Below are 20,736 nucleotides of genomic sequence, written 5' to 3'. Positions count from 1 at the left end.
CATGTCGGACTTCGAGGATGACATGGAAGTGGACGCTCCCGCGGCCAAAGATCCTGCCATCCAATTCAGTTCAGACAACACAGCAACCAAGGGCAAACGGATAGCAGCAGATCTTCCAGTAGAGGCAGAGGATAATCTACCATGGTATGAGCATTTTGTCAATGCATGACCAGTCTCCTGACATTTGAAGGGTTGAGAAATACCGGCCGAATACTCTTGAAGATGTCTCTGGCCACCAAGACATCATAGCGACCATCAATCGCTTTGTCGGCCAAAATCGATTACCTCATCTCCTTCTTTACGGGCCTCCGGGTACGGGGAAAACCTCGACGATCCTCGCTCTTGCCAGACAAATCTATGGAGCCAAAAACATGCGGCAGATGGTGCTGGAGCTGAACGCGTCGGACGACCGTGGCATCGATGTCGTACGAGAGCAGATTAAGACGTTTGCATCAACCAGACAGATATTCTCTACTGTGTCTGCAACCCCAACGAAATCTGGTCTGGGCGCTTTCAAGCTGATCATTCTTGACGAGGCAGATGCCATGACTTCAGCGGCGCAAATGGCTCTGCGGAGGATAATGGAGAAGTATACCGCCAACACCCGATTCTGCATCATCGCCAACTACACACATAAACTCACGCCTGCCTTACTATCAAGATGTACAAGATTTCGATTCTCTCCTCTGAAAGAGAACGACATTCGAAGACTGGTCACGCATGTCGTAGCTGCTGAGGCCATCAATATTCAGCCAGAAGCCGTTGACTCGCTGGTCAAGCTGTCCAAGGGTGACATGAGACGGGCGTTGAACGTACTACAAGCCTGCCATGCTGGATCTAGACCATTGCCGATCCGAGGTCAACCCCGTCCGAAAGAGTCTGACATCAAATACGAGCTCATCACGGTTGACACAATCTACAACTGCATTGCGGCACCGAATCCCGAGGACATTCGCCTAATCATGACCACACTGCTGAGCACACCCGACGTCACATCATGCTTGACGACCGTCAACGCAATCAAGCAGAGCCGGGGTCTCGCACTTGCAGACATTCTGCCGGACCTCGCAGACCAGCTGAACAAGCTGGAAGTCAGCACGGCGACCAGGGTGAAGTGGCTCGAAGGCCTTGCAGAGATCGAGTACCGACTAGCAGGAGGTGGGAGCGAAGGCGTGCAGACGGGTGGCATGATTGGCGTCATGCGCTCGGGCGTTGAGCTCATGGGTGACAAGGGCGTCAGTGCCGAGAAGATGGCCCTGGATTGAGCGCCGAGGGCGGTCGATCGACCAATGAACGAAACCCGTGCCCGATTTTCCTTGCACGCCCTTACGTACACGAACAGCTCCAAAAGCCCTCGAGGCCTGAATCCTGTCCCGGGCTTGAGCGAGGAAAGTAGATTGAGGGGGGAAATGAAGGCAAGCATGAGCGAGCAAAGAGTGGAAGGGCGTGGTGTCTTGGCACAGTGACGAGTGACGAGCGGCTGTGTCCGCTTTTCGCCTCAGCCAGTGCCAAATCCATCGCGTCTAGGGAGGGGCCAAACCGGACAGAGAGAGAGAGAGCACAAGCGGAACAACAGCGCAGGAGGAAGAACGACCTCTGATGAATGATGAATACGTCGGTCATAGAGCCGCACTGAGAGACGCGGTTCCCATGCGCCAACATGAGATTCGCTGGGTTGCAAGTAGATACTCGAACGAGGTCACTGTCCTCAGTCGCTAATCTGTCCGCCACCATGGGCATTTCCTTACGCCTTCAAGTCGCCAAACAGATACATTCCCAAAGCCACATGGCACTCTCCTGCTGAATTTCCTGATGCAGCGCCCCTTCACAGCTCCTTCACCATGATCCAATCAATCTGCACGCACCTCCCCATCGTAAACTCATGCTCCCCAACCCGCCCGTATCCCGCGCGCTCGTAGACGGTCTGCGCGACGAAATTCCCCTCCCACACCCCCAGCCACATGTAGCGGTACCCCTTCTCGCGCGCTAGATCCTCAATCGCCCACACCAGCGCCTTGCCCACGCCCTTGCCGTGGCTCTCAGCGTTGACGTACAGGCGCTGCAGCTCGGAATAGGAACCTGGGGGCAGGTGCGATAAGCACGGCTCGCTGGTGTGCTCGGTCAGTTGGGCGAAGCCGAGGATGTGGGTCGGGTCGTGTGGGGGGTGAGCGACGACGAAGTGATGCGACAAGGAGGCGAGCTCGGCGCGGATGGCGGGGAGGGCGTAGCTGCTGGTGATGTAGGCGGAGAGATCGGCGGGAGGGATGGAGAAGCCGAAGGTGTCGCTGAAGACGGTGGCGCCGATGGTGCGGATTTGCTCGGCGTCGCTAGGGGTGGCGGGGCGGATTTGGACGGAGGGTGTGATGGGCTTCGGTTTCGGCTTGGAGCGGCTGGTGGTGCTTGTACGGGCTGTGGATGGGTGGGGGGAGGGATCTCTTGAGTGGGTGGTTGATGGTGTTTTGGATTGAGCTTCGGATTGCGAGGCTGACCAGTGGTCTTTGCCGAGCTGGAGTACTGAAGGTGGTGCTTGATCGTTGACACGAATGTGTATGTTGTCTGACGGTAGTCGTGGTGGTGGTGCAGTGGGCAGTTGTGATATCTGCTGGACGAGCATCATTGCTGTATTGGGTGTTGCGGTGAGGTGCAGATGCACTGCTAGCAAAGGTAAGTGTTCTCTGCGGAATGGCAGACGGCAAGATAGGAAAGCAGGGTTTAATGACGGCAGGCACTTCGGTCGCAGAATAAGCAAGGACGACGATGATGTCTGGTGATGGCAGGTCTGTTGATACAAAAGTGTTGGGTTGCCCAGCACGCCTTGTGAGTTCTGATAACGAGTTCGCAGTTCTTCCCTATCTTTGTCGCCGCATACGGAAGCAACGGATCCCTGGCATGATATAGGTTACCGGTCCGGGAGAACCTACCCCAGATCTGCAGCTTGCGCCCTGCATTACATCCGAGGGACAGCAGGTAGATTTTGTCTGCACCTGTCGATCGTGAATTTTCGCCCTTGGGATGACAGCCAGCGCGCCCTACGACTGAACGAGGCATCAACGTCACCATTGGCTGCAGCTGCCCAACTCGGAGAACGCCTACAGACGGAAATACCCGGATCGCGGGCCGCCAAGACCGTGCCTGAAAGCTTATTCTCAACGTCGTTTTTGCGGCCTTTTGACGAGGCTCATTCCAGCCCGGTCGGGCCTCTCAAGCAGATATGTGCAAATTCAGCGGGAATTGAGACGCAAGAACCACTATAGTTGCTGCGACCGCCTGTCCCTACAGTTACTTATGCCTGTAGTCGGTCTGTTCGGTGTGTGATATGCTCTTCATGAGATGCCAATAGCCCGCTAGGCCTGTTATCCGACGCTCAGATGCTCAAACAACAGCGCTCGTGCTTGACCATCGCTTCCGGCCTTTACGTTGATCGAGATGCCTCTGAAGATAGACTTGTGGGACCACGCATTGCAGCATCGAGCAGATGAAGTTCTTTCGAGCTCGAACAGCTAGCGTTGATGCGTAACTCATCCAACACGCACCGAGAAACACATCCGGCATGTCTCACCAAGAAGTAAAGAATCCGCAACAGAAACTCCACCTTCCCATTCTTCGTGACCAGTTTACCACTTATGGCACCCACTAATATCCATACAACTTCAACTCCTCAGACGCAGCACTCGTCCTGATCCTAACATTATCCCTCTTCAGTATGAATCTCATCGCCCATACCGTCGCAATGCACAGCACGCAAAACCCAGCCGACAACCCGAACCCAAGCGCGAACCTCGGCCCATCGATCCACATGTACGGCCCATAGATGTAGCCAATCTGCCCCGCAACATTCAGCATCGCCAGACTCACCGCCTTCTTCTCTTTGGTCTGCGCGCATGTTGATGACGCCCAGCCGATAATGACGCTGTTGACGGCGTAAGCGCCGATGGGAAAGATGAAGCACGCCGTGTAGCGGCCTGCGGTGGACATGTTGGCTGCGGCGACGATGAAGCCGACAATGGCGACGAGGAGCCCGATCGTGATGTGCCACGTGCGTTCGTGCAGCTTGCCGGAGCTGTAGCCCGTGAGGATGCCGGCGGCGCCGGCGGCGAGGAAGGGCGGGCACGTCATGACGAGGGTGATGGTCGTGTTGTAGCCGAGGGTCTTGACGACGGTGGGGAAGAAGGAGTTGAAGGAGCAAGCTGGGCGAGTGTCAGTAGTGGGCCAAGTGGGACAGTGGATTGGGCTGCGCCAGCTAACCGGAAAGATGAAACATTTGCATCGCGCTGAACAGCCATGCTCGTGGGTCTCGCACTGCCTGCTTCAGGCCATCCAGGGAAGTGGCATCCTGCGGGCTAGTCTCCACGCAGTCCATCTCCATACGGGTATGCGCAAGCTCGCGCTCCTCCGGAGACAGCCAGCGCGTGGTCAGTGGGGTATTTGGAAGAAGCCAGAAGCCCAGCAGCCCGACCGCGAAGGTGAAGATGCCCTCGAGGACGAAGAGCCAGCGCCAACCGGAAAGGCCTTGTGTGCCATCGAGGCCGGCAAAGATGCCCGCAGCGATGAGACCTGTAAAACCGGTCGCTAGGATTTGCGCGCTGTACAGCACAGCGACGCGGGCGGCCACTTCTCGGCGTGTATACCTGGGAGACCGTTAGTAAGCGTGCAGCGGTGTCTTGGATGCAACGAAGGACCATCTCTACTCCATTGCTCAGCTTACCAGATCGATAGAACATAGATGGCACCAGGATAGAAAGGGGATTCTGTGATTCCAAGGAAGAAGCGGCAAACCACTAGGCCGGCGTAGTTTTGTACTGCGCCTGTACAACCAGATACGACTGCCCATACGAGCATCCACGCACTCATGTATCGGGCAGGCTTTATGCGCGTTATCATCATGTTGCTTGGAATCTGCATGAGGACATAGCCGACGAAAAGGATCGACACAGCCGTGTTGAAGTCGGTGCCCTCCATGCCGAGGTCATCTTCGAGGCCGTTGAGGCGAGCGGAGGCGAGAGTGTTGCGATCAATGTAGTTCAGAAAGTACCTGGGCATACGATCAGCTCGAAACGACACCAGCAGGATTATTGGTGTGCGTGTGCTTACATGAGGCATAGCGTTGGCTAACAGGTGTTAGAAACGAATCCAATATATGGGGAATGTCATACCATGATGCGATAATCGAGTTTGCGCACAAGCCTAATCTCGGCAGGATCTGTGACCTTGTGTGCTCCGGCATAGTCCACAGCTTCAACGCGTGGCGCACGCATCTTGCCTTCAACGTCATCGTGGTGGTGCTCCGCATGGGCAGCCGTCTGAGCGGTCTTCGTGTCGTCAAGAGCCATCAGTAAATCTGTAGTTGTCTCTCAGCTGACAACCGGTCCGCAACTTCTCATCACAAAGCGAGATAGAAGCTTGACCGAGATATGGGCCATATATCGAGCAGCATCTTGGAGATACCATGGCCGCGCGGGGAAGACAGTGTCGAATGTACCCGGACGATCCACGCCCACGTTGTCCCATTCTCGGCTGAAAGAGTAGAGGCTCCAACAGACCGACTCGTGCAGCATCATGAGGGTAATTCCACGTCTGCCAAGCTCCTCGTGTCGCTTCCCTGCTGCAGTGGTCGAAAGCGAAGCCCTCGCACTGGCTTGAACCGACCTGACATAGCCCAGAGGAGTTCAGCGCGTTTCCACATTGATGAAGCCAAGTCAAGCAGTCCAGACAAGATCACCAAGAGGTCTGGGTACTTCGGGGGGTAGATGTGACTCCAGCAGCGAATCAGAGGCCATGTAGATGGTGTCAACCGCTCGAAAATGAGCACATCTGCCTTCCCTCAAATCGCGTCTCAGGGCTACTCACGATGTGTCCATGACACGGCTCAAGCATGCTTGCATTAGCAGCGGCTTCTTTGGCGACGAGTACGGCTTTTATGTGTAGTGGTGTGGTCATGAAGGGGTGATGTTTGTTTCCAGAAGCTCGTTCAAGCATCGCACGCGTGTTTCTTGGCGAAATACTTGGCATGACCCTTCATCTTGCCGGTAAACATGAGTTCCCAGATAGCTTTCATGCACTCGTCTGCCCACGTCTTGCGTCGTCGCCAATGCCTGGGATCAGTTCGCGAGAGCTCTTGAGTCACACACACTCTACTCTGCCATCAATGTCAGCAAGCGACCTGGAAGAGGCCGCGGCGAGACTCTCTGACACTATCTTCGACACAAGCCGGGTAGACATTCGCATGCTGCAACCATGAAGCCTCATTCCTGGTAAGCGCCTGTACACACAAGCAGCAGGATCTTGTGTAAATCCATCAGACCAAGAACATGTCGTCGATGGCGCTGCGACTTGACATTCGATCCAGCTGCCTGTCAGCATTCCAGTGTTACGAAACTACGCCGTAATATACATCTGGTGGTGACCGGTCCTTTTAGCCCAAGATTTCCCCCTCATAATTAGATGTCACGTTACCCAAGCCACCGAATCCGGCTCCGATCCCTCACGGGTCACCTCCATCCTTCCAAATTCGGGGTAAAGTCGCTCCGCCAGCACCATTCCCTCGTCGCCACATTGGAACTTTTTTGGCGTCCTGTAGTGGTTCCGCAAACCGAATTTCAAAGCTAGTGCAAGGCGCCAAATACGGGCGGCGTCGAGACTTAATGCAACGGCCCGGTCACGATGGCGCTGTATCTTACGCAAAATGGTGATATGCCCTGGGGTTTCGGTTAAAGTGGAGCCCGGAAGCCGTTTGATGCGGTAATATTACAGCGCAAACCCGTGGGGCTGAGAAAAGCAGGCTATGGCTGCCACGAAGTTTTGGGGGGCCAACGCCTCATTAAGATTTGACTTTGCTTGGTAGGCGACAGGACATGAACATGGAGGATTGGAAAAGAAGTATATATGAGCTAGATTCCTGGATTCGCACCAGAGGATGATGGCCTATCGACACGGATAAATTTGGCAGCTACATCTGCCCGCTGGATCTAGCTTCCAGCTCACAAGACGCCAGACCCAAGACAAAACTTGCATTGCGAAAATGGCACCCCTCAAGCGCTCCATCCTCATCACGGGCTGCTCAGACGGCGGCCTGGGCGCCGCTCTGGCCCATGAGATGCACCGCACAGGACACTGGCGGGTGCTCGCGTCTGCTCGGAGCCTGAAGAAGATGGCGACGCTTGCGGCGGCAGGCATCGAAACCATGACTCTGGACGTCCTTTCCGAAGACTCACTCGAGGCCGGTGTGGCCTACGTCTCAGAGCTTCTCGGTGGCAGTCTCGACGCATTGTTGTTGAATGCTGGTGGTGGCCTCTCTGTAAGTCTCGTCCCATTGCATCTCATCTCCAACCAGCGTGGCCTGACGCCCTCACTTGTCCATCTCGAACCCCAGCTAACGAGTCCACCCCATTCACAGATGCCACTGATAGACACTACACTCTCCAGCCTCCGTAACCTGTACGAGCTCAACGTCTTCGCGCCGCTGCGCACCGCGCAGCTCTTCCTCCCGCTCCTCCTCAAGTCCACCAAGCAACCCCTCATCATCAACAACACCTCATGCGCGGCACTCCAGCCCGTCGGCGGTCTCCCCTGGCAAGCGCCCTACAACAGCTCCAAAGCCGCCAGTTCCTCCATGACACACTCCCTGCGCCACGAGCTCAGCCCCTTCGGCATCAAGGTCGTCGAGCTGCTGACCGCCTCGGTGAAGTCAAACTTCTTCGTCAACCTTGCGAATCAGACCACCGCGAGCGCGACCGCCGCTCGGCTACCGGAGGGAAGCTTGTATGAGCCGGCGAAGGAGGACCTGGAGGCTTTCATGGGAGGTGGTCATGCAGAGGTGACGGCCATGGACCAGACCGTCTACGCGAAGCGGGTCGTCAGTGATCTCGAGGGAGGCTGGCTGGGTGGGGGGCCGCCGGAGAGCATTTGGCGGGGCACTTTCGCCAGTCGGGTTTGGCTGATGCATATGTTCCAGGGATTGGTCCCGGGTTGGGCGACACGGTGGATGGTGAGAGATACGGGCAAAGTAGATGTCGTGGAGCGCAAGGTCAGGGCTGCTAGTAAGGCGAAGGGTAAGGCTTCGTAAGAAGATAGGCTCCGCAACGCTATGCTTGCGGAAGGATTCAAATGATTAAGCCTTCCAAGGAGAGCCTGCGGCATGGTCGACCGCGAGTGCAGCAAATACCACAGCTGGGCCAATAGTGGCGCCGGCTCCCGCGTAGTGCCTGCCCATGACGGACGCGGAGGTGTTGCCGGCGGCGTAGAGACCTGGAATAGCTTCACCTCGTTCGTTGAGCACCCTTGCGTGCTCATCGGTCAGCAGTCCGCCCTTGGTACCAATATCTCCGGGATAGATCCTGATAGCGTAGAATGGCGCTTTCTCCAGGGTCCCGAGATTGGGGTTGGGGCCTGCGGCAGCGGCAGCGTCGCCAGCGAGGCGATCCATGGCCGTGCCTCCACGCCCGAAATCCTCGTCGCGGCCGTTTTTGGCGAAGCCGTTGAAGCGCTGCACCGTTGCGAGCAGATTCCTCGTGTCGACGTTGATCTTCTGCGAGAGTTCCTCGAGCGTCTTGGCCTCGTGCAAGAAGTGCGTCCGCAGGCTGTCCTTCTTGCGGAAGCGTGGACCAATCAAGGAGAGTGGATTGCGCTTCGCAAATTTGGAGTCCATGACCATCCAGGCTGGTATCGCAGGTGCTGTCCCATCGCGCTCGTAGAAACGGCGACCGGCGTCGTTGTATGACTCGGCTTCGTTTAGAAAGCGCTTACCCTCGGAGTCTACGATGATGGTGCCAGGCCGGCCTCGCTCGCCAAAGCTAATCCACGGCGCGCCATTGACCGGGTTGAGGAAGGTGGGATTCCACCACGCTTCACTCATCAGCGCGGTTGCGGCACCGATGTCGATACCCGCCTGGATGACCTCGCCCGTGTCATTGGGCGTCACAGAGGACCAAGCGGCGTCGGTAGGCTGCTGGTGATACTTTCTGCGCATTTCGTCGTTCTTGGCGAAGCCACCTGCGGACAGGACTATGGACTTCGCGTCGACACGGACGTCTTCACCGTCCCGTACGACGATGGCGCCGGTCACAGCGCCACTTTCGTCGAGACTCAAGCTTTGCATGACTGTAGAGCGCCAGATCTCGGTGTCGCGGTCACGGTTGGCTTTCAGGAGATGGGTAATTAGTGCCTGCCCCAACGCAACCGGATCACGACCCATGACTCTGTGGCCAAGCCACCGGACCAATATCTTCAAGAGCATCGAGATGCCGCTCCACGACGTGATCTTGGCAGCCACAATTCCCTCGTAGATGTGCATAGGTGGCCCAGCGAAGATGGAAGGCGGCCGCAAGAAGTCTTTCCAGGCACCTAGCTCTTTCGCATTCACAAGCGCCGGCTCTATGCTTCTCCCATCCTCCAGGGCGCCGGGCAGGTCCGAATGATAATCGGGCATACCAACTGTTGGGACCCATCTGCAGCCCATACTGGAGAGCTGGTCGACCACCTTGCTCGCATTGCGCACATAAGCAAGCCGGCGCTCTGGCGTTGATGCAGGGCCGACATCGCCGATGAGTGCATTCAGGTACTCGAGCGCCTGCTCCTCGCTGTCTTGGACACCGCGGCTCTTGTGCTGTTCGTTGTTGGGCACCCAGAGGCCGCCTCCAGACCAAGCTGTCGTGCCGCCTAGCTTGTCAGATTTCTCGATCACCAAAGGTCGCAGACCATGCATATGACATCGTAGAGCGGCAGAAAGCCCGGCACCTCCGGAGCCGACGATGAGGACGTCCGTGGAGTGCGTTATTTGCCATCGGGTGGCCGAGCTGGCGAAGCTCCTTGTGCTTGTTATGCTTTTCCTGGGCGATCGTGCAAGCTTGTAGATGATGGAGCTGCCACTTCTCGCGTGGTCGATGGCTCTTAGAGTCATCGCAGACCATGTGATGTCGAGAATCTTTTTAGCCAACCACCAACGAACGTTGCTTCTCACCTCCCTGCCAGAGCACCGACGCGAGTGTCAACCGGAGGCAAAGCTACTCTGTCGTCCATGGATCAACTAAGAACCGGATGCTAGGATTCTTGGGACTAAGCAAGCACTGCATAGCATATTAGACTGAGGTACAAGTGTGAAAACAGGGGTTCGTAAGCATATCGACGCCCAAACGGTACTTCAAATGACGGTCATTCCGCAGATCACCCCCCTCCCACCCTCCTCATGCCCAGCCCTCGGCGCCAACAATATCGATTCCTCTCCGTAGCCCCGACGTTCGCACTCCTACTCACAGCATTCACTGCCTTGGTACACCTCACTCGCGCCTGCTGTTCTTCGAGACCCTTCCCTTCCCCATCTCTACCTCACCACCTCCCCCCTCTCCCTCTCCGGCACCAACCCCCTCACCTCCGCCGGCTGCGCATGCATCGGCTCCCCCCTCCCCTCCCTGATAATTCCCCCTTTACTATCCCCCACCCGCTCCTCCCCCCAACGCTGCTGCTTCGTCCTCCTTCCCCCATTGAACACAAAATTCGCCACCTTCTCCCCGATGCTCTTCTTCCTCCCAGGCTCCGCCGCCGCTGCCTCGCGCGACTTGCGCCGCTCCTTTTTGGTCATGTGCTCGTCTTCGGCAGGGAGGCCGAGGGAGGCGCGGCGCTCACGCTCGGCGGTGTCGGCGGCGAGGCGCTTGGCGGCTTCGTCGGCGAGGACTTTTTTCTCCAGAGACTCGTAGGCGGCGGAGTCGCCGTCGAAGCCGAAGGCGCGGGTCATGGTTTTGGTGTTTTAGGATGGGTTGTAGCTGCTGGTGCTGGAGTGGGTGGGTGAGACTGGAACTGGTGCGTTTAGACTGCGCCGCCGCCTCGGCAACTGCGAGTTACGATGACGATGCGTGGGGACGGCCGATGTGGCACGGAGCGTAGAAGAGGTCGTACGGTGTATGCTGTGGTGCTTCGCTGATGTTCACTAATACTGCGCAGCTACAAGTCGATGAAGCCGTCTTGTGGACGTCCAAGCTCTACGACAACGTAGATGGCAGCCTGTGTTTACTTATACTCCCGCCTGCACAGGTAGCCCTGTAGCTAATCTGATCACACGAGCTGCAGGGCAAAGCCCAGGCGTGCGTATTCGCTCACAGCTCAGCTGCCGCAATCAAATGAGCCAATGGGTCCCAGGCCAACACCACGACAACCCTGCACCGGGACGAGAGATAAGCAATCACAAGCACTGGTGGCGCCGCCTTAGCCTACCCAGAATGTGGCTCGCGTACTGCAGATCGGTGCTGGCGTGGACCCTATGGTGCTGCAACTGCTACAGGGCATGCTGTGAGAGGTTCAGAGGTGCGGGGCTGAGGTAGGCGTAAGCGGGGGGAGGCCCAGCGAGGAGACTTGAACGTCTAAATGGCTCAGGGATGGGGGAGGCCGAAAGTGTATCTTTGAATCGGGGACCAGAAGAAACTGCTCTGAATAAGGTGATCGACAGGCGTTCGAGTGGGATCACGGCGAAGTCGTTTGGTTGAGTGCAGTCCGGCTAGCTTTGCTCTGACAGAACTGTCTCTACTGCTTTTGAGGCTGTTTGTGACCGCGTTGAAGGCACAGTCTTCAAGTAGCTACATATGCTTCAGGTAGTCTGGGACATACAGCAGGTATACATGTGCTATGCATATCTTTGCGTTCCCATGGTCTCTCGATTGAGCTAATAAGGCTTCATTCGACGGTAAAGTCGTAAGTATGCATCACAACCGCCCATAGTCAGGATCAAATCGGCTCTTCAGATTGCCATCACTGGCGGTGCTTCAGGCATGTGCTGGGCAACGGCGCAGCTTCTTGCGTCTCGCGGTGCCCGCATCTCTGTTGCAGACCTGAATGAACCAGGGTTGCAGACGGCAATGGCCACGTTGCCAGGGTCCGCAGATGGCAAGCATATGTATCAGACCGGGGACGTCCGCTCGACAGGATCGGTGGATGCGTGGATTGAGACTACGGAACAGAAGCTGCGAAGGCTGGACGGCGCAGTGAACATGGCTGGCGTGATCACGAAGACGGCACACGTTGATCAGGTGGAGGGACAAGGATTGGGAGTTCGTAATGAGCGTCAATGCGACGAGGGTGTTCAAGTGCTTGCGAGCAGAGGTTAGGGCAATGCGGAAGACCGGGGCTAAGGACAGCATTGTGAGTTGCTGCTGGGCCATACGTCGTGGCTGCTCGATCACAGCTGACAGCGGACGACACCAGGTCTCTGCAGCAAGTCCGTTTGGACAGGTTGGAGCGCCGGGCAATGTCGCATATTGCGCGAGCAAAGCCGCTGTCATAGCGGCGACACGAACGGCGTCAAAGGAGAATCAGGAGATCCGAGTGAACTGCATTGCTCCAGGTATGGCTGTTTGGCGCATGAGACCATCCTTGACTCACCGTAATCAGGTCCAGTGAACACGCCACTTTCGGCCAGCAAAAATCTGGAGGATGTCAAGCATAGCTTGCAGATAACAGCGCAGAAGCGGAGAGCCGAGACGGGCGAAGTGGCAAGTGTCATAGCCTTCTTGCTGAGCGACGAGGCGTCTTTCGTTACTGGAGCTGTATATAATGTTGATGGTGGTTGGGTGTGCTGAGACACAGAGCGAGAAATCAGGGAGATGAGAAGACGACGTGCCAAGATTGATGGTCACTGCAGGCCTCAATCAGTCACTTCCCGTGTTGGTCTGATGGACGCCTTGTTTCAACCTCATCTCTTGCAATATCTTCATCTCATCCTCACGTTAAGAGGATTTGGCGAACTTACTCGTACTCGTATGTCTGCCCAAGCACCAGCGCCCGAGAAAACATGCCTCGGCGGGCTTCGGCCTACTTCTCGGCCCCGCTCCCAAGCCCCTGCCAATGACCTCCAAGCCCTTGGAGCTGCTGGAATGGGTGCGAATCCACGAGGGACTGGGGTCGAAGGTCTCGGCTAGCCCTAAACATGGCCAAGTTCACGACGGATACGACGAGTCAACCGTTGCCAAACCCCTCCACACGCATCATGACCTGCGCTCGCGCTCTCCGTGTGGTGTCTGCCATTCTTTCCGGAGCTTCCTCTGTCGAGATGATGTTTCCAGTCGAGTTCCGGGGACGATCGATATCCATAGCCACATCCGGCGCCACATCCTAATCGTTGCCGCTCGTGTCTTCAGTCAATCTCGAATCGCTGCTGCCTGGTGCAGCTAACCTGGTGCACATAACTCCCCCATGTCGTCCCGCGGCCCCGTCTGATACTCAATGCGGCTCGAGATGAGCTTCTTCCTCAGGCAGATCTGGACCTTGACGGTCAAGAATCTGCTCATTGCGCTCGTTCGACATCCTTTCTCGACTCCATTCCGTGCCTTTCTTTTACCTGTCATATTCGTGGGCTTCCTGTGCGATCGCTTCCAATGTGCTGGAGTCCTCCACTGACTGGAGCAGGTCATACGCCCGAAATCTCTTCCTGCCTCCTTCCAACTACGGCATCGGCCAACAAAATGCAATACGATCGCTTGCAGATGCCCTCAATGCTGCGCCTGGCGGCAGAGACCGACTAGCCCTAGTGAATGGTGGTTTCACGGGCGGAGACATTGAAGCCGTCATCAATGATATTGAATCACAGACAAGTGGCTGGGGTGGTCAGCTAATGGTACTTGAACAAGAGGCGGACTTGCTGACTGAATGCCGCAACACCATCCGGGGAACATCCAGCTGCTTTGCCGGTGTGGTTTTCTTCTCCTCCCCAGATGAAGGAGCAGCTGGCCAATGGAACTATAGTCTACGCGCTGATGGCGCTTTGCAGCAGGGCATCGACGTCAAGTCAGACAGCAACGATGTACAGCGCATATTGCTACCTGTTCAACATGCTGTCGACAGCGCAATCGCACGTGTCACTAACGGCACAAGCATTCCAGGCAGGGTCGAAGAATATCCCTACACAGACATCACCCAAGAGGAACGCGACGAGGAGATTCGCATCCGTTATATGGGCGGTATCATTAACGTTCTGGCGGTCGCATTCTTCATTGGAATAGTTCTGGTGACCTATCAACTCACAGGTCTCGTCGCAACTGAGCGCGAGATAGGCATGGCGCAGCTATTGGACTCCATGATGCCAAATCCACGCCGATGGCAGCCTCAAATGGCCCGGATCATTGCCAATCACCTGGCCTTTGATATTATCTACGCGCCTGGGTGGATTGTCATGGCGATCATTTTGGCAGGTGGTGTTTTCGCGAAGACAAATGCCGGCATCGTGGTAATCGCCAACATCCTGGGCGGTCTATCCGTCTCCTCGATGAGTCTTCTGGGCGCCTCGCTGTTCAGAAAGGCTCAACTCAGCGGTATTTCTCTAGTCATTGTTGCAATGCTTCTTGCCGTCGTTGCACAAGTTGCTGGCAAGGCCAGTACTGGCGCGGTGGCCATTCTGTCGCTTCTCTTCCCACCCTTCACCTACGTCAATTTCATCATTGTCATGGCGAGGTGGGAGCGTGAGAATCAAGGCACCAATATGGTTGAATCCGCTCCGAACAATCCCTCAACACTGCCTGGCATCGCCTTTTGGGTCTTTTTTATCATCCAAATTCTGGTCTTCCCATTGGCTGGAGCCTGGCTCGAACGATTCCTATACGGCACAGCGTCGAAGGAGCGGCAGACTATAATTTCCGACAGCTCAACGGCTGTGGCCCTTAATGGCTTCACAAAACGCTACCCCCCTACTGTCGCGACAAGACTCTGGGGTCAGGTCACCCGGAGGCCTGCTGACCCTGTGGTGGCGGTTAACGAATTGAATCTCGAAGCTAGGCGTGGTGAGATTCTCGTGCTTCTGGGTGCCAATGGCTCAGGGAAATCAACCACACTTGATTCCATTGCCGGCCTGAACTCGATCTCCAGTGGCTCCATTACGATCAACTACTCTGAAGCAAAGGATGGTCTCGGTCTCTGTCCCCAGAAGAACGTCTTGTGGGACAATCTCACAGTTGAGGAGCATATTCGAATTTTCAACAAGATCAAGAGCACTGTCGTCTCTCCTAGAGAAGAGAACAGATCACTGTTAGATTCGTGCGACATCTTGAAGAAGCTCAAGGCGAGGGCTAAGACGCTGTCAGGCGGCCAGAAGAGAAAGCTACAGCTTGCTATGATGTTTACCGGCGGCTCAAGTGTCTGCTGCGTTGACGAAGTATCATCAGGAATTGATCCTTTGTCAAGGCGCAAGATCTGGGACATTCTACTTACTGAGCGGGGCCGCCGGACCATTATCTTGACCACCCACTTCTTGGATGAAGCTGATCTGCTAGCTGATCAAATCGCCATCCTGTCCAAGGGCAATCTCAAGGCTGCTGGAACCTCGGTAGCACTGAAGAATGACCTTGGCTCCGGTTATCGAGTTCACGTGTACAAAACACTGGGCGAAAAGGAACCTCGACTGTACGAAGAATACTCACATGCACGTCACGATGAGCAGACCACGTACCTGCTACCTTCATCTGCCGAGACGGCCAAATTCCTCGGGCGTCTTGAAGCTGATGGTGCGACTGAGTACCAAGTCAGCGGCCCCACGATCGAAGACGTCTTCTTGAAGCTGGCCGACGAGGTCAAGACGAACCAGGATGAGTTTTCTGCAAACCTAAGTCGCGACAGCAACGACGAGCAGCCTGGTAAAAGTACCAATGTTGTCGTTCACGAAAGTAAGCCTGAGACACCCGAGCTTCTCCCTGGCCACCGAATTGGTATGCTGCAGCAGTTGTGGGTGCTTTTCCTGAAGCGGGTGACGATCTTGCGGCGAAACATGCTTCCATATACCGCTGCGCTACTGATTCCAATAATTGCTGCCGGCCTCGTCACTCTCTTCATGAATGATTACGAGCGGCCCGGATGTGACCCAAGATCTACTGCGCTGTCTTTCGACAGTTCTTCGTTGTCCTCTGAGGGCGACTATGAGATTCTATTAGGCCCTTCAGCTGCCATCACTCCGAGTCTGCTTCAGACGTATGTCCAATCGTTTGGCGGTTCCAGCAGCGAAAACTCTCAAGAGAATGCCACGCAACTGCAGAGCTCCGTCCGGCTAGCTGACGACATTTCCGAGTTCAACGACTATATCAACTCCCACTATAGAAATGTCACTCCTGGAGGATTGTGGCTTGGCGATGAATCGTCATCCCCAACGTTTGCTTGGAGAGGCAACGGAGGCGTGTTCTTCTCGACAATCACGCAGAATGCGCTGGATATCTTCCTGTCCAACGTTACTATCACCATGCAATATCAGCCCTTTGATGTTCCCTGGCCGTCCGACGTTGGCGACGCCCTCCAGCTAGTCACCTACTTCGGCCTGGCTATGTCGGTCTATCCCGCCTTCTTTGGACTCTATGTCACCGTCGAGCGGCTTCGCAACGTCCGAGGTCTCCATTACAGCAATGGGGTGCGCTCCGCACCTCTTTGGGCGGCCTATACCATGTTCGATTTTGTCATCGTCCTCGTATCGAGCGCCATCTCTGTCATCATCTTCCAAGCTGTGTCCAATGCTTGGTACCACATCGGCTATCTGTTTCTGGTCTTCATCCTCTACGGACTCGCGTCATCATTATTGTCCTATACCATCTCCCTCATCTCAGCTAGTCAGCTTGCTGCATTTGCGTGGGCAGCTGGCGGACAGTGCGTTTTATTCTTGTTGTACTTCATCGCGTTTATGTCGGTGTTGACATACGCACCAACCGAGCGCGTTGACGAATTGCTCAACGTCTGCCATTTCACCATCGCAGCTATCTCACCAGTGGCCAATCTTACTAGAGCTATGTTTGTAGCTCTCAACATTTTTAGCGTTACCTGTGTGGGTTACGAGGAGCAATCCAATCCAGGGGCAATGACGGCTTTCGGTGGACCTATCACTTACCTGATCCTCCAGTCGATCATCTTGTTTGGCCTGCTGCTACTGTGGGACTCAGGATCGCCACTTCGACGGTTTCGCAATAAGCAGAAGGCCTCCGAGGTGGAAGACAAGGACACGTTCGAAGCCGAGGTCAGCAAGGAGCTGACTCGCGTCACTTCTAGTCGCGATGGCTTGCGTGTGCTCAACATTACCAAACGTTTCAAGAAGAATTTAGCTGTCAACAACGTCACCTTCGGCGTACCGAAGTCAGAGGTGTTTGCCCTCTTGGGACCAAATGGCGCCGGCAAATCAACATTGATCTCGCTCATTCGTGGTGATATTCAGCCTTCTCAGCGAGGTGGCGATATCTTTGTCCAAGATATCAGCATCCTGCGCTCCCGTGCCGCGGCTCGCTCCAAGCTTGGTGTATGTCCACAATTCGATGCGATGGATCGCATGACGGTCACCGAGCACCTCCAATTCTATGCCAAAATCCGTGGGGTGGAGCGACCAGCTCACAACGTTAACGCTGTGATGCAAGCGGTGGGCCTGACCCAGTACGCCGATCGAATGGCCGAGAAGCTGTCTGGTGGCAACCAGCGGAAACTGTCACTAGGCATCGCTTTGATGGGCAATCCTTCAGTGCTGCTGCTCGATGAGCCATCATCAGGCATGGACGCTGCCAGTAAGAGAGTCATGTGGCGGACTCTGGCCTCGGTCGTGCCTGGGCGGTCCCTCGTCCTCACCACGCACTCGATGGAAGAGGCGGACGCCCTGGCAAATCGCGCCGGCATATTATCATCGAAGATGCTGGCTCTTGGCACCACCGACTACCTGCGCCGCAAGCACGGTGACGCATACTACGTTCACGTCGTTCACAAGAATGCTCCTCACTGCAGCGACGATGAGATGAGGGGTATGCGAGACTTTGTGCAGGAACGTTTCCCGGATGCGAGGGTGGAGAGGGAAACGTACGGTGGACAAATGCGCTTCACCCTTCCGTTACAACCCGAAGCGCAAGTGAAGGGCGGAGCCATCACAGAAGCTACCAGCAACGTCGCGACTCTATTCGGAGCGCTCGAGGAGAAGAGCGAGCAGCTCGGCGTCGCGTACTATAGCGTCAGCCGGGCGACGCTGGACCAGGTCTTCTTGAGCATTGTGGGCAAGCACAATGTTGAGGAAGAAGGCGCGGCGAAGGAAGGCGAGGGAGGGGTCAAGCATCGGAGGTGGTTGAAGCCCTGGACAGTGTTGCCTTGCATTGCTTGAACAATGGCTCGCGAAGAACGAGGTCCAGTGCGTGGCGTGTACTGCGGTTTCCATGTATAGATTCTTTCGGACATATTTGCACACGCATGGCGAGATGATTCAGACTGCTCATGGGCCATCCGAGATAAGCTGGTTCTTGCCGATCTCGGCCGCTTTGTTGGTCCTTTCCACGTACAGAGGCCCCCCTGGACTGACTAGAGTATGTCCCGAGCGCAAAGCTTGATGGACCGGCGGTAGATTGAGACTGATACGGCGGTCTAGCTGGTGTAAGGAGGCGGTCGAGGCAGTTCGACACGGGGAAGGCCTTTCCGACTGCACCAGGGCTCCTGAAACTCACGGTAGACTGTACCGAAAAGCCTTCAATATAAGTCCGAGGAGGGCGCCACTCAATTTTGTCGACTACCAAAAGTGATCTGCCATAAGTCCAGGAAGCCCGCTCGTCGATTTTGTCGACCCATAGAGCTGCACGAATCAAATTCCCTGACGCGTGGATGGGGGTGGTGCAGTTAACGTCGCCTCCCCAAGAGTATACCCTACCTTCCGCGGTAGCTTAGCGACCCAGGCAACCTTGACGTCTGACATGATTCATGAATTGTCCCCAAAGACACTGATCTTGGAGAACTCGAGGAGATCAATCACGGGCCATGCCAAGAGTGGTGAACCCTGCATCCACGTTGCGGTGTTCGAATCGTTCCTCAAAACACTTTGGCTTTCCAGCAATAACCGCATGATCTCCTGAGGCCGCTGCCGTTGAGTTCAAGATGGCCGTAGCAGCGCTCACAATGTACGCCCCACCCACGGCGGTAAGTAACGCGTATCAAGAACTCGCCCGAGAGGTCGCGCAACGCCTCGGTATCCCCCTGGAATCCCCGCCACCAGATCTACCAACACTATGGCATCACCCCCAACTCCTCCTCGCCCAAACTTGCGGCTACCCATATGTGACCGAACTGCGCCCCACAGTAAAACTTGTCGCTGCTCCGCGCTACACCCTCCCCGGCTGCGAGGGCGCCACGCACTGCTCCTTCATCCTCGTGCCAGCGTCCTCCGCCGCGACCACCCTAGCCGACCTACGAGGCAAGCGCGTAGCCATGAACAGCCCAGACTCCAACAGCGGCATGAATCTCCTGCGCCTGGCCGTGGCGCCGCTCGCGAAGCAAGGCCGTTTCTTCAGTCAGGTGGTCGAGAGTGGGAGCCATGCGGAAAGCATGGCACGTCTGAAGCAAGGGCGTGCTGACGTGGCTGCTGTAGACGCGGTGACGTTCGGGTATCTGCGGCGCGACCTGCCGGAGCTCGTTGAGGGCCTGCGTATACTGCAGCGGACAAGGCAGAGCCCGACGCTACCTTTGATTACGGCGGCTGGGCGCACTGAGCAGGAAGTTGAGGGCTTGCGGGAGGCATTGGCGAAGACGTTGGCTGAGCGGCCGGACCTCGCTGAGATTCTGGCTATACAGGGGTTCGATGCGGTGGACGAGGGTACTTATCTCCCGATATTGGATTGGGAGCATCAGGCTATCGAGCAAAACTATCCGACTATTGGCTAGCCTGAAAAGAAGCAGATTCAGATGCTTTTCGCGATTCGGGTGGACCGAAAATGCCGGCATTGATCATTGTGTGTGAAGCAGAAGAATCGGGGGTCCATCCCGTTTGCCATTCTCCGCAGATTGTCGCATGGAGCGGATCTGCTGACGGCGCCGGAAACAATCCAAGACGTCAAGCATGTCCGGCAGGGGATCCGCTTGTTGAAGAATGGGACTTCTTGCACGTGGTTGGACCTGATGATGAGCAAGGTCGACAAGAAAACATCGTGACGAGCTTCCCGGCACAATATCCACTCTGTGCCAGGGGCTTTAGTTTCTTACGGACATTCTATCGCGCTGTGTACCACCATCTACACTCAGTGCGGCACGAGCGACGAAAGGGCCCCTGCCGCCACTGAGATAGACAACGCCGCCGGCTATTTCCTGAGGTCTTTCCATGCGCTGCATCGGCACTGCGCTTACCACGCGCTCTTACATTGCCCGCCGTACCAACGGATGCCTGGTTGTCATTCGGGTCACAGTGTATCCTGGACAGATTGCATTGATATGAATGCCATCTTTGGCGTAATCGTTCCAAGCAGTCCTGATGAACCGGGCACGCCGGGCTTGCTTGTAGTGTCTGCTGTCGATAGCGTGATTCCGACCAGGCCTTGGACGGAGGAGAAGTTGACGATCGAGCCTCGTTATAGCGGCCGCCCATCGATGGCAGATCGAATTGGCTCTGGCTTGAGCATGATCTGAGCTGCTGCACGAAGCACGAAGAACGTCCCGATGAGGTTGATGTCCAGGATCCATCTTCAATCCTCGGTTCTCGCAAAGGCTGCTCCGCCCTCGTATCCATGGCGATTCCAGCCGCGTTCACAACATAGTCCAGCCGGCCGAAACGCTCTGCACCGGCTCCCACGACCTCATAGACCTGATCTTCGATGGATACGTCTAGTACACAGACCTCCACCCGACAACGCGGACCTCGCGCTTTCTGCTGCTCATCTATGGCCTTTTTTGACCTTGAGCAAAGCAATGTCGTCAATGTCATCCAGAGCCACTCCTGCAGCCCCGTCCTGTGCGAAAGTCAAAGCACACGCGCGTGTCCGATGCCAGATGCAACGACGGTCATGA

General features: G+C 56.0%; 9 protein-coding genes across 9 annotated transcripts; 5 read left to right on the top strand and 4 right to left on the bottom strand.

Annotated features, from left to right (window-relative positions):
- Window position 1: 1 nt before the first annotated feature.
- Window positions 2-1,265, top strand: HMPREF1541_10339 (uncharacterized protein; the record flags this gene model as incomplete). Its single annotated transcript, XM_008715010.1, has 2 exons — window positions 2-144; window positions 191-1,265. 2 exons carry the CDS (start codon window positions 2-4, stop codon window positions 1,263-1,265), a joined length of 1,218 nt encoding a protein of 405 aa, XP_008713232.1.
- Window positions 1,266-1,825: 560 nt separating this feature from the next.
- On the bottom strand, window positions 1,826-2,614 carry HMPREF1541_10338 (uncharacterized protein; the record flags this gene model as incomplete). Its single annotated transcript, XM_008715009.1, has 1 exon — window positions 1,826-2,614. One exon carries the CDS (start codon window positions 2,612-2,614, stop codon window positions 1,826-1,828), a length of 789 nt encoding a protein of 262 aa, XP_008713231.1.
- A 1,019-nt stretch (window positions 2,615-3,633) lies between these two features.
- HMPREF1541_10337 (uncharacterized protein) lies at window positions 3,634-5,330 on the bottom strand (the record flags this gene model as incomplete). Its single annotated transcript, XM_008715008.1, has 5 exons — window positions 3,634-4,187; window positions 4,246-4,628; window positions 4,706-5,032; window positions 5,092-5,108; window positions 5,154-5,330. The coding sequence occupies 5 exons, from the start codon at window positions 5,328-5,330 to the stop codon at window positions 3,634-3,636; spliced, it is 1,458 nt and encodes a 485-aa protein (XP_008713230.1).
- Window positions 5,331-7,018: 1,688 nt separating this feature from the next.
- HMPREF1541_10336 (uncharacterized protein) lies at window positions 7,019-8,062 on the top strand (the record flags this gene model as incomplete). Its single annotated transcript, XM_008715007.1, has 2 exons — window positions 7,019-7,294; window positions 7,394-8,062. 2 exons carry the CDS (start codon window positions 7,019-7,021, stop codon window positions 8,060-8,062), a joined length of 945 nt encoding a protein of 314 aa, XP_008713229.1.
- Window positions 8,063-8,107: 45 nt separating this feature from the next.
- HMPREF1541_10335 (uncharacterized protein) lies at window positions 8,108-9,895 on the bottom strand (the record flags this gene model as incomplete). The annotated part of the gene is made up of 1 exon (XM_008715006.1): window positions 8,108-9,895. One exon carries the CDS (start codon window positions 9,893-9,895, stop codon window positions 8,108-8,110), a length of 1,788 nt encoding a protein of 595 aa, XP_008713228.1.
- Window positions 9,896-11,840: 1,945 nt separating this feature from the next.
- HMPREF1541_10334 (uncharacterized protein) lies at window positions 11,841-12,560 on the top strand (the record flags this gene model as incomplete). Its single annotated transcript, XM_008715005.1, has 3 exons — window positions 11,841-12,084; window positions 12,167-12,325; window positions 12,373-12,560. The coding sequence occupies 3 exons, from the start codon at window positions 11,841-11,843 to the stop codon at window positions 12,558-12,560; spliced, it is 591 nt and encodes a 196-aa protein (XP_008713227.1).
- Window positions 12,561-13,215: 655 nt separating this feature from the next.
- Window positions 13,216-18,076, top strand: HMPREF1541_10333 (uncharacterized protein; the record flags this gene model as incomplete). Its single annotated transcript, XM_008715004.1, has 2 exons — window positions 13,216-13,340; window positions 13,387-18,076. 2 exons carry the CDS (start codon window positions 13,216-13,218, stop codon window positions 18,074-18,076), a joined length of 4,815 nt encoding a protein of 1,604 aa, XP_008713226.1.
- A 761-nt stretch (window positions 18,077-18,837) lies between these two features.
- On the top strand, window positions 18,838-19,620 carry HMPREF1541_10332 (uncharacterized protein; the record flags this gene model as incomplete). Its single annotated transcript, XM_008715003.1, has 1 exon — window positions 18,838-19,620. The coding sequence occupies one exon, from the start codon at window positions 18,838-18,840 to the stop codon at window positions 19,618-19,620; it is 783 nt and encodes a 260-aa protein (XP_008713225.1).
- Window positions 19,621-20,088: 468 nt separating this feature from the next.
- HMPREF1541_10331 (uncharacterized protein) lies at window positions 20,089-20,412 on the bottom strand (the record flags this gene model as incomplete). The annotated part of the gene is made up of 1 exon (XM_008715002.1): window positions 20,089-20,412. The coding sequence occupies one exon, from the start codon at window positions 20,410-20,412 to the stop codon at window positions 20,089-20,091; it is 324 nt and encodes a 107-aa protein (XP_008713224.1).
- Between the last annotated feature and the right edge of the window lie 324 nt (window positions 20,413-20,736).

This window comes from Cyphellophora europaea, assembly GCF_000365145.1.
Source record: "Cyphellophora europaea CBS 101466 unplaced genomic scaffold supercont1.12, whole genome shotgun sequence".
In the NCBI taxonomy this organism is placed as follows: domain Eukaryota; kingdom Fungi; phylum Ascomycota; class Eurotiomycetes; order Chaetothyriales; family Cyphellophoraceae; genus Cyphellophora; species Cyphellophora europaea.
This window is presented reverse-complemented; position numbering and strand designations above follow the sequence as displayed.